Source organism: Saccostrea cucullata, unplaced genomic scaffold, assembly GCF_032062105.1.
Source record: "Saccostrea cucullata isolate Sc308-1 unplaced genomic scaffold, CSIRO_AGI_Scuc_v1 ctg15383, whole genome shotgun sequence".
NCBI lineage: Eukaryota > Metazoa > Mollusca > Bivalvia > Ostreida > Ostreidae > Saccostrea > Saccostrea cuccullata.
The window spans coordinates 1,359-14,442 of record NW_026929383.1 but is presented as its reverse complement, the minus strand read 5'-3'; the positions used below and the strand labels follow the sequence as shown (position 1 = coordinate 14,442).

Sequence of the window (13,084 nt, the reverse complement as noted above, 5' to 3'; positions counted from 1 at the left end):
AATTATTTTGCTCTTATTTGGTTTTAAATTTAGTGACGAAGTGAGAGTTTCCGAAAAGATGTTGAAAGCTGAAACACCATGACTCTAGTGACGCATTCCAAATAAACAAAATTTTAGAGAATGAGGCAACTCAGAGGCAGGACGCTTCGGCTCCTAAAAATAGGATGTTTCTGTTTCATATTTATGATTGTCGTTTGGTACATCGCCATGACCTTAAAGAAAAGAGTTACCCCTATGTATGCTTCTGGTGTTGTTGATACAACAGTAGGCCACATTCGGTATGACTTTTCCACGGGTATGTTCTCACTGATAGAAAATGGTGAAACTTACGTTCAGGGTCTGTTATCAGAAACATTACGATATACAGCCGCTTTGGAGTGTAGACCAGACAGGAACAACCCGAATTACCTCTGTCTGAGATGGCATCGGTATACAGATCTGGAGGTAATGATATCACTTTGGTAAATAAACCTTTGTAGATCAATGAATTTAAAGAAACCTATATCAAAATAAAAACTTTATATAGTTGGATTCCCACTTTCCCAAAGTTATGCCTCTTGGTCACCATCTCATTCTCTGGGAGGAAAATCATAGAATCAAAATAACCAAGCAAAATAAATGCAACAATAACTCAAACTCAGTGCATTAACTACCAAAAATCCAGAGAGTTCAGAATGTTAACCTGGTGTGTAAATTTGAAGCAAGAAAAAACATTGAGAAAATAAGCTAAATTTTCGAATATATATTGATCATTTTTTATTATAAAAGGCATATGCAGTCTCAAAAATTATTGATTTGGTAGTATTTTCAGTGCAATCCCTTTTGCATTCACCAAAATCGTTTTGGAGCGGATCTGCTCCAATTTGTTACATTGCAAGTAAATGGGACACATATTCTAACTGTTGTGAGGGCCTGTCCAAAGATATATTTAAATCATTCTAACTAATAGAATCCTTGCAGTAGCCTTTGTAGTTTTCTGGCCTGTAACTTTGTAATTTGACTAGGAAATTTTTCTGTCATCTTGTACATTTATTGCCCCCAAATGATGCTACCAATGGCAATGTGCATTGAAAGAAAAAAATTAACACAGTAGGTTTTTTTTGAGCACACCCAAATGTTTGGAAGCATAAAGAGGAGAAAACTCGTTTCTTTCCCTTATGACCTTTTGATTGACTTACAAAGAGACCCAGCTTTTGCAAAGTTTACATTAGACTATTTGGAAATATTTGACATTAATTTTGCATGTATTTTCAAGGTATTTCCTGTCTATTTATAGGTCAGAAAACTAAAAGGAAGTGATCAATGTCATGAAATAACTTGGAAGCCTTCAAGTAGAGACTTTCTGCCTCAAGACTGCATTTCCTTACGAGGTGCCATATGGTATGGGGGAGGTGAAATGTATGACCAGAAATGGCCATTGAGAGATGTTTCCATTCCTCTACAGCCATACCTTCCAAATGATCTCATGTATAAAACAAAGTACAATAAGCCAGCAGGAAATATTTTTGGTAATGTGATAGAGAGATTCTGGCTTAGCACGAAAGGTGTAGGAATTGTGGTTGACAGTTCTGTCCCTTTGTTTGTCAGTATGAACACAAGTAATAGTAATCTACTATGCTTTACAACTAGCTCGGATCATCCTAGGTATCCAGCAGGACAAAGCCATGTACTAAAATACACCATTTGTAAGAAGAAAAATATTAAAGAGGTTTATGAATTGATGCAAAAGAGGCATTTTGAGTCCCCTAAAGATAAGCCAAGTCTAGATTTAATGCAGTTCCCAGTGCTGTCCACTATACCAAAATTTGAAAACAATATGACACAAGGAGCTTTGCTAAAGTTTGTAAAGAAATTTAAAGATGATATACAAAAAGCTTTGTCTATTAAGAAACTTTTTTTTGAATTTGATGGTCTGTTTTCCTCAAAATTTGGTAACTTTGACATTGACTCTGGTTTATTTCCTAATGCACATCAAGTCTGTAGCACACTGAGGGAATATGGATACCAAATTATTGTGTCTATGACTCCTTTGATAAGTAAAGATTCTAAAAATTTTGACACAAAAACTGAGTTTTTAGTACAAAATTCAAACTCTGAGCAACTAGCACTTGTGAAGTGGTATTATGGAATGGTGGGCATAGTTGATGTGACAAACCCAGATGCTGCCAGATGGTTTCATTCAAAGTTATCAACAATGATGAAGGAATATGGAATAGACGGATTAAAGTTATATGCTTGTGAAAGTAACTATTTACCTCCAAACCACCTAAGTCATGGATCGTTAACAAATCCTGGGTCTTACGTAACAAACTTACTTTCACTAGTTAGCAACTTAGGACAAGATAAACAACTTTTACAAACAACCTGTGCCTACAAGTCTCAAAAACATTCCATGTATATACAACTAGGGAGGAAGGAATCCAAGTGGGGAGAAGATAATGGTCTTCAAAGTGTGATCCCTGCAGTTCTGACTCTAGGAATTCTGGGATACCCATTTGTGATCCCTGATGTGGTTGGGGGAAGTGGTTCACATGGCAACACAACTTCTCCTCCAAATCGAGAACTTTACATCAGGTGGTTACAAATAGCTGTCTTTATGCCAGTTCTTAAATTTTCCTATGTTCCATGGGATTATGATGATAAAGTAGTAGACATAGCTTTTAAACTGATGAAACGAAGACAAGAAATAATGAGACTGCTTATTAATGCTGCCAAGGAGGCTGAAACAAATGGTAAGATATATTAACATTTTTGTATATAGTCGAACCTCAGTATCTTGTACACTGATATCTCATTTACCCAGTGTTTTTCCTTTATTTCAAAGTAAAATGGTTAGAGATAAGTTTAAACAGGCTAGGGGCTGAGGTTATGAACAAATTCTCTGTGGACCTAACAACAAATTTTTATTTCAAAGGGGCATTTTTGTCAATGGAAGCGGTCAATTTCGCTGGTAGCCGGTTCTTAGGGAAAACACTGTTTCACTTTACCATGTATATATTAATTTCAAAGGCCTAAATTCTTCTTCTTAATATTTTACCCTCAGTATCTTGAATTGTTAGAAATCTTAAAGGATCTATTTGTCCCTTCGAGTTCAAGATAATAATGTTTGACTGTATTTTATATTGGTGCTGCAAATTAAAATGTTCCCGGATTTGTGTATCTGTTGTCATTCAATTTGATACAGTATTCAGCCTTTTCATTGAAGTATTGATCTCTTACCTATTTGAGAATGGGGATAAAATAGACACAATGAGTTATATTATTCAATAACCCATTTGGTGTTTTTATACCTGCACTTTCTAAAGAAAGTTCGGGTATATTGTTGTTACTCATGTCCGTCCGTCCGTCCGTCCGTCCGTCCGTCTGTCACACTTTTCTTCCCTAAACTCCTCTTACATTTAACACAGTAGGCTAATCATCTTTTGGGAGATGGTTGGTGGTGTCATGTAGATGTGCAGTAAGGTTTTGGAATTTTGATTTTGCCCCGGGGGGTCAAATGGGGGTCGAAAAATGACGTTTTTTATGCAAAAAGCCCCGTCTTCCCTGAACTCCTCTTACATTTTACACAGTAGGCTAATCATCTTTTGGGAGATGGTTGGTGGTGTCATGTAGATGTGCAGTAAGGTTTCGGAATTTTGATATTGCCCCGGGGGGTCAAATGGGGGTCGAAAAATGACGTTTTTTATGCAAAAAGCCCCGTCTTCCCTGAACTCCCCTTACATTTTACACAGTAGGCTAATCATCTTTTGGGAGATGGTTGGTGGTGTCATGTAGATGTGCAGTAAGGTTTCGGAATTTTGATATTGCCCCGGGGGGTCAAATGGGGGTCGAAAAATGACGTTTTTTATGCAAAAAGCCCCGTCTTCCCTGAACTCCTCTTACATTTTACACAGTAGGCTAATCATCTTTTGGGAGATGGTTAGTGGTGTCATGTAGATGTGCAGTAAGGTTTCGGAATTTTGATATTGCCCCGGGGGGTCAAATGGGGGTCGAAAAATGACGTTTTTTATGCAAAAAGCCCCGTCTTCCCTGAACTCCTCTTACATTTTACACAGTAGGCTAATCATCTTTTGGGAGATGGTTGGTGGTGTCATGTAGATGTGCAGTAAGGTTTCGGAATTTTGATTTTGCCCCGGGGGGTCAAATGGGGGTCGAAAAATTACGTTTTTTATGCAAAAAGCCCCGTCTTCCCTGAACTCCTCTTACATTTTACACAGTAGGCTAATCATCTTTTGGGAGATGGTTGGTGGTGTCATGTAGATGTGCAGTAAGGTTTTGGAATTTTGATTTTGCCCCGGGGGGTCAAATGGGGGTTGAAAAATGACGTTTTTTATGCAAAAAGCCCCGTCTTCCCTGAACTCCTCTTACATTTTACACAGTAGGCTAATCATCTTTTGGGAGATGGTTGGTGGTGTCATGTAGATGTGCAGTAAGGTTTTGGAATTTTGATTTTGCCCCGGGGGGTCAAATGGGGGTTGAAAAATGACGTTTTTTATGCAAAAAGCCCCGTCTTCCCTGAACTCCTCTTACATTTTACACAGTAGGCTAATCATCTTTTGGGAGATGGTTGGTGGTGTCATGTAGATGTGCAGTAAGGTTTTGGAATTTTGATATTGCCCCGGGGGGTCAAATGGGGGTCGAAAAATGACGTTTTTTATGCAAAAAGCCCCGTCTTCCCTGAACTCCTCTTACATTTTACACAGTAGGCTAATCATCTTTTGGGAGATGGTTGGTGGTTTCATGTAGATGTGCAGTAAGGTTTCGGAATTTTGATTTTGCCCCGGGGGGTCAAATAGGGGTAAAAAAATGACGTTTTTATGCAAAAAGCCCCGTCTTCCCTGATATTCTCTTACATTTTACACAGTAGCCTAATCATCTTTAGGGAGATGGTTGGTAGTGTCATGTAGATGTGCAGCAAGGTTTTGGAATTTTGATATTGCCCTGGGAGGTCAAATGGGGGTGGAAAATTACATTTTTTGTGCAAAAAGTCCTGTCTTTCCTGAAGTCCTCCTTAATGTTACTCAGAAGCCTAATCATCTTTTAGGAGAGTTAAATATCTTGAAAATTATGTAAAACATTAACGTTAAAGAGTAAAAAAACATTGCAAGCTGGGAAACATCTTGAATTTTTATGAGTAATTAATGTACAAATGTCAAATGTGAGAGTCATATCTCATCTCAATCAAAAGTTATGAGCAAATGCAACATTTTTGAAAAGTAGGTTAGGCTTCAAGGTCAAGGTCACAGAGTAAAAGTCATGATTCATTTGGAAAGATCTTATCACAGGTAATAATATACATGCATTATAATATGAATGCCCTAACTTTTCTCTTTCAAAATGATAAATTTATAACAATTTAATTTTTTTGCAAGTAGGTCAAACTTCTAGGTCATATGTAAAAAAAAAAAAAAAAAAAACCATGCCATTCTCACAGGTAAATACTAGTACATAAGTTTAATATGAATGCCTTGTCTCTTCTCATTCAGTAGATATGACCGTGATAACCAAGGTTAATTTTATTCAGACAGAAGAACAGTCTGACATACAAATGTACATATTTCTATATGAATTGCATGGGTAAAATTGGACCAGTGGTTCTAGAAAAGTTAAAAATGTAAAAAGTTTTCAGACAAACAGATGGACAACACGTCACAACAGACGTTATATGACAAGGAAACCAGAAAAGCTCAAATGAGTGTTTTGAAAGGGTTACAATATGGTTGCAGTACTTGAAAAGCTGGGTTTTTTTTCATGCAGAGATATGCATGACCAACATATTCATGTTTTATATTTTCTTTAGTAATTTGTTTGTTTGTTGTGAATACATATCTCATTGGAATTTTTCCGTCATATGGAGACACCACCAAATAATAATGAAGACAAGATGTGTTTGTGAAACACTGATGTCCCTGTCTGGTAGCCTATGGCGAAGGTTGAAGTTTCTCAAATATATGTCAAACTCAAAGGTCAAGGTCAAAAGGTTCAATTGTTGGTATCAGAAAAAAGTCTTGTCACAAGGAATGCACATGTGAAATAAGTAATCCCTAGTACTTCCTCTTCAAAAGTTAATTGCCAAGGTTAATTTTTTAAGTGGTTCAAACTCTACGGTCAAGGTCAAACATATTTATACCTGTTGACAGTTCACAATGAATACACATGTTAAGCATGAAAGCCCTAGCACCTACTGATCAAAATTTAGGCCAAGTTTAAAGTTGGGTATTTTTCTTGTAAAAATGTGTATTCTAGGTCAAGTGATCAGAGGTAAAAATTAATGGTACCCAAATAAAAGGTCTAAATTGTCACAAGAAATAAACCTATAAAATGTGGAAGCCAATTGTATAGCCCATCCCACTTAAAACTTATGGGCAAGGTTATAATTTCTGCAGACAAATATACAGACATAATATAAACACAAGAAACAAAATATGAACATAATTAGTCAAATGGAAAAAAAATATACTATTTAATTGGAATCACAAAATAGATTGTTATTTCAGGGATAGGGAGTGGGTAGGGAGATTGGAAACCCCCCCCCCCCCCCCCTGGAATTTCCTTTGTTATTTAAACAAGACTATATACTGAAGCAAATAGAAAATGATTTTGGACATCCTCCCCCTAACCATGCTAACTAAGAAAACATTGGGGTTTTTTTGTTTATTTGTTTTCAGTGTATGATTTTTTTCTCCTGCTTGTCAGGAAATTCTAGGCATGAATATTTTGACTGAGATGTGAACCCCCCTCCCTACTCCCGAAAAAAATTCTGGATCCGCACCAGTATTGGCAGTAACTGAATGTCACATCGACAAGGGGAGATAACTTCACAATATGAAATTCGTCTAGTGTGGCATGCGATGATCTTTGACCCTTTTTGAACTTTAACATAATCGTTTGGGTTTATTTTACCCCCACTATACTTAAACTTGTACTTACCGACCTCCATAGGTCCTGTAAACTTCATGAAATATAAATCCAATTATAACACAAAATGAATTAATCCAAAGCACACCATTCTGCAGCATGTTATAATGATATTCCATTCGGAAAACCTCCGTGCCGTCGATTCCGTCAACTTATCAGATGAAGTGGGAATTGGCCGAGGTGTACCGAATGGAGTTTAATCTAAAAATATGATAATGGGTGACGCAACGTGATGTGATGTAGAATTTACATGTCAAGAACAAATTTTAAATTAATTCATAACAAACACTGTTTTAACAAAACTGTTCCATCTAGCCTATTCCCAAAAGTATGTACTGTGTGATTGTGGTGTCGAGAGGGGGGGGGGGGATTAGTAAATTTAAAAAGGTCCTAATATGAGCAAAACATTTATCAAAATCTAATTTACATTATTAATAGAATTCAAACTGGTATATAATGAATTAAGCATGTAAAATAAATATAAGAGGTTCTGAGTTATAGGTCACAGGGATAATTTCATACCCAATTTTATGAATACATATGTAAATTACAGGCACGTAGCAACCGGGGGGGGGGGGGGGGGCTTGGGGGGGGCTGCCCCTTTTTTTCCCAACATTACCTGTACCATAAGAAAATGTCCATTAAAAAGATGGTTGCCCCCTCCCCCCACTTTTAACCACAGTATATACATTGCAAGGAAATATGGGAAAAATTGGAAGTGAAAGTAATTTTGCCTTGATAAAAAAGTGGCCCCCACCCCCCCCACCCCCCCATTTCATTTTTTTTTCCTTGTTAATTTTTTTAGGTTAGTAAAAAAAATTTTCTCAGGTTGCCCCCCCCTTTCAAAAACGATGCTACGTGCCTGAATTATATAGAATTATTTTGACTTTTTCCTTGGTAAGCCGCCCGTAGGATTGTGTATTTAGAGGCAAACACCTTAGTGCGGGTATTACTGTCTCATGACAGCATCTAGTTTATTTGTGAATTTAAACAAGGTTTCCATAAAAAGTAATTTGTAGCAGAAATATTTCTTTAAAAAAATGCTCATACATTCACTGGATATGAATTGAGTAACTGTGAAAGATTTTCATTTTCTTTTTTTTCTTTATTTCAGGCTCCCCAATTATTAGACCGTTGTGGTGGATAGACCCCCTGGATCCTTACGCTTTGACAGCTAATTCAGAATTTATGTTGGGTAATGACCTACTTGTAGCCCCAGTTGTTCACCCAGGGGTGACAAAGATAGATATTTACCTACCTGAAGGTCACTGGAAGGATAACCTTAAAGGTCAAGTGCACCAAGGTAAACACTGGCTGAGGGACTATGAGGTCACTCTAGAACAGATCCCGACCTTCAGTAAGCACAAATTCCTGGCCAAATGAAGTCTTAGTATTGTCTTTGAAACATGTTACTTACAACTCAGGTATTTGAAAGCTGTGAACAAGTTAACCATAATGGGAAGAGTGAATTGAGTTTTGTGTGAAAGTAAAGAATGTAATTTTATCACTCTGTTAGTTTACATAACATGAAAGTTGTCAATATTTTGTAAGTTGGCTTTATTTGCATTTCTTAAAATTTAAATTACTTAGATATTTAAAAATACATCAATTTCAGTTGAATAAAGTTTTACTGTAGATCACTAAATTTTTGCAGCATCTTATTTTCGTGAGATAGTCATTTAATCTTTATTAGGGAGACATATGGGAATGAAATTTTCGTGAGCACATTTACTTTATTACACCAAAATAAATTTCTCATGAATAAAAAGTGATTTACAGTATATGATAAATAACTACAAAAAAAATGCAGGTCCCCTGACTCCCCAACTTTTTATGACATCAGAAATAATTAAACAGTTGTACATGTCAGAAAAAAAAAATCACTCATGGTTTGGTTAAGAAATGTTATTTAATTTGTCTTAAACAGTGTTCAAATAATTTTAATCTTACAATGTCCATATATAAAGTTACATTTAAAAGTATGTATGAATATTGAATATAGGGATGAACATTTTAGCTGGGCTCATTGCTCGAAGAGCATCAGTTAGCTTTAATCTCATTGTTCAATCATATATTCTGACCTTTTACACCCAAATTAGAATTATTCTCAGGCAAAATGTAGCACTGGTACCTACTCTTAGCCATTGTTAAATCAACGCTATCACTTAAACAAAGTCAAGTAAACTTAGATTTTTAAAAAAAATTATTAATGTAAATATTAATAAATATTAATGTTCCTCAATTGACTTATCATTGTTTAAGATATGCTTAATAGGTCCCCTGTCTGCATCAGAATCAATAAATAAAAGTTTTGTTATTGGAACTAATGTGGGGAGCACCTGATGTAAACCTTCCTGCAAATCTCCCTACTAAGGCCTCATATGCGTGAAATGTTTCATCAGTGTTTTTGAACTTTGAACTACAAATTGTACAAGACCCCATTTAGGGATAATTTGATATACTTTGTTAACTTCTAATTTTGTTAAACTTAAAAAAAAAGTTTCAAATTGTTAGAAATTTATGTTATGTACATGCCATAAAAGTGTCCATTTTTGTGTTGTATACCGGTATATATTTTTCATGCAGAATTTTGGACTTTTTGTTATATATATATCTGTCATTTCAATGTATGTTTCATGTGCAACAGTCTTTTTTACTGTAAATGAGCCTAGCTTTCTGTACTTCTGAGCACAATACTATGTATTTGACTATATGAATGAAGAGTTATGCATAAGAGTTATTGCCCTTTACACCACTTTTAAAATTATGATTCTGGGTTGTTTTCATTTTGTCTATATATATGTAAACATAATATCATATGGTTCATCATCATCAAAATGTGCATGTAAATAAATTATATATTTTGTGATTGATGTACAGCCATTTATAGAATATATCGATATAGAATCAAGCAAAAGTAAGAGTGCATGATGGTGCATTGTTCATTGCATAGTAATGGGGAATTTAGACAGGTTATAGACAGATTCTGAGGTAGATTATAGATAATTTCCTGTTAAGCTTTTTTTTTACTTTGCCACACTAAAGACGATTGTGCCCACTTTTAAATTTGTCCAAGCAGCTGTTTTCTTTGAATTGCCCTGTTTTAAATCCACTTAAGATAATTTAAGGGCAAAAGGGGCTAGCAGAAAATAAAAGAGAATATTTTCCCTGTGTATATTGCATCAACATGAATTGTAGTTACTGTTTTTCCACCTGTGTTGGTTGGTATAGGTTCAATGAAAATTAATTTTATACCTAGGGATATGGAATATGTGGAACTTCCCAAGTTTAAGTCACTGAGTTTGAAATTGTCTTGAAAAAAATTGGTATTTACATAGATGAAGCTGCCTCAAATACTGCAGAGATGCCCTAGTTATTGCTCTATTGGGCCATGATGATTGCTGCATGTATAATTTTAGCTTCCATATGCCAATCCATCAATATTCACTCCCTAACATTCAATATTTTGATTTATTGATAGCTGATGTTTGCATAACTTGATTCTGAACTTTATAATTAGCTAATAAGAATATAATCTTTGTCTTGAAAAGATTTCCCTGATTGATTGCCCTCAATAACACCAGTACCATTATTTTATTGCAATTTTGCAAATTTTTCATTATCTCTGTTAGCTTCATGAAGTCAGACTATGTCATACATCTGTAGCGAATATTTATTTTAAGGACATGATACAAACAAAAAATGGATGCCTGGATTGATATATATTTTTGGGTCTATTTTAGGTGCAATTGATAAATTTCTAAAATACGGTTGTATTAAGAAGTTGGAAAACTTGAATGTTCAAAATTGTACCTTTTTACAATCATCCTTATTAATCTGTACAATATTTTTCACTGCTAATCCCATTATTGTGGAATTTTGAATGTCAAATTAAAAACTACACAATGAAACTTGTCCGTTTTCCTCATTAAGACATGACTCAAGTTGTTATTTTCAATTTTTTGTCAAAAGTTTGTATCATCTGTCTTTGAATGAAATATTGTTAAAGACAAATTATGGGTCTATAAATTATTGCTTGACATCTCATCTGTTATAATTTTTCTTAATATAACACAGATATATTTTTTCTTGGAGGGGGTGGGGTCAAAGTCAAAGATCTCACAATTATAAATCCCTCAATGCATGTGAAAAAAGGACATTTTTAGATATTAACTTGATTTCTCATGATTCTTTTATAATGGAATTTTGTTTACAATATTGTATTAAAAGTAACCTGAAGGTGTTTTTTTGGAATATGATTTTGTTTTAGATTTTAATATCCTTTCTATATTCATGAGAAATTTATGACAATTATATACAAGATAAGAAAAGCTATTTAAAGGTTAAGTAAGTAATTTATGTGTAATTAAGTCCTTTGTGGACATATTTTTAGCTCACCTCAACGAAGTTGGGGGGAGCTTATGTGATACCATCGGCGTCGGCGTCAGCGTCCCGGGTTAAGGTTAAGTTTTTTGGAGCAGTTTTCTTTTTAAGTACTTCTATGTCCTATATTGATTAGACATGCATGGAAGATGTTTCTAATGTGTTTCATTGTACCAGTCAAAGTTTCAGATGCTGCAATTTCAGCAAAGGAATGACCAGGTTAATGTTTTTGGTGCAGGTTAACATTTTTGGTGTAGGTCTCATTTCCGAGTAACTATAAGCCCTATGTTGACCAAACTTACATGGATGGTACATCTTAGGATGCATACTACCAGACTTGCTTCGGATGCTGAATCTGACCTACATTTTCCGGTTGAGTGAACAGGTTAAAGTTTTTGGTGCAGGTTTCATTTCGAAGATACTATGAGCCCTATAATGACCAAACTTGCATGGATGGTACATCTTAGGATGCATTCTACTAGTCTTGCTTCGGATGCTGAATCTGACCTACATTTTCCGGTTGAGTGAACAGGTTAAAGTTTTTGGTGCAGGTTTCATTTCCAAGTTACTATGAGACATATAATGACCAAACTTGCATGGATGGTACATCTTAGGATGCATATTACAAGACTTGCTTCGGATGCTGAATCTGACCTACATTTTCCGGTTGAGTGAACAGGTTAAAATTTTTGGTGCAGGTTTCATTTCCAAGGTACTATGAACCCTATAATGACTAAACTTGCCTGGATGGTACATCTTAGGATGCATACTACCAGACTTCCTTCGGATGCTGAATCTGACCTACATTTTCTGGACGAGTAAACAGGTTAAAGTTTATGGTGCAGGATTCATTTCCAAGTAACTTTGAGCCCTATAATGACCAAACTTGCATGGATGGTACATCTAAGGGTGCATTCTACTAGGCTGGCTTCAGAAGCTGAATCTGACCTACATTTTCCGGATTAGTGAAAAGGTTAGTTTTTTATACAGGTTTCATTTCCAAGTAACTTTGAGCTCTGTGTTGAACAAACTTGCATGGATGATACATCTTAGGATGCACACTAATGGACTTGTTTCAGATGCTGAATTCGACATACATTTTCCAGATAATAGACCTCGTAAAAGTTATGGGTGCAGGTCTATCACCAAGAAACTATAAGGCTTATATAAACCAAAGTTGCACAAATGATGCATCGAGGGATGAAAACTCTCAATCTTGCTTCAGATGCTGGATTTTAATTACATTTTCATGATGAAGAACTAGTTTTAAGTTTTTATATAGGTCTATTCCAAATTATCAAAATTGCATAAATTTTGCATTTTTGGATGTACACTTCTTGTTGGTTAATTGTGTGACTTACTTTGCCTTACTTAAAGACAACATTCGTTGAGGTGAGCTCTGTAATCTCTGATTACCTATGTTTTACAATTATTAAACTTTATTTGGTATTTCTAGTTTATTGTATATGTGTTTTTCATGTGCTTGTGTGTGCTTGATTGATTTGAAACACAAATTATTCCCCTCATTCACCATATATTTAAAGTCATTATAAAATTTTTATGTTAATTTTTTTTTTTTGAACTTATTTTTATTATTATTATTACTATCTTTTTTTATTCTGATGTTGTTAAGAATTCTATGTAATCTCAATAATAATGCAATTTTTTTTTACTGATTCCATGCAATAGCATATGTCATGTGAAAGGTAAAATGGTAATAAGTACTAGTTTTTTTTTAATTAATGAAATTCATGATATCAGGAAATTTCAGTGATTTGTAATA

The 13,084-nt window shown here is 35.0% G+C and overlaps 1 protein-coding gene across 1 annotated transcript; it reads left to right on the top strand.

Annotated features, from left to right (window-relative positions):
- The first annotated feature begins 59 nt into the window (after positions 1-59).
- LOC134280710 (myogenesis-regulating glycosidase-like) lies at positions 60-8,449 on the top strand. The gene is made up of 3 exons (XM_062763155.1): positions 60-444; positions 1,277-2,732; positions 8,033-8,449. Exons 1-3 carry the CDS (start codon positions 121-123, stop codon positions 8,299-8,301), a joined length of 2,049 nt encoding a protein of 682 aa, XP_062619139.1. The 5' UTR covers positions 60-120; the 3' UTR covers positions 8,302-8,449.
- The last annotated feature ends 4,635 nt before the right edge of the window (positions 8,450-13,084 follow it).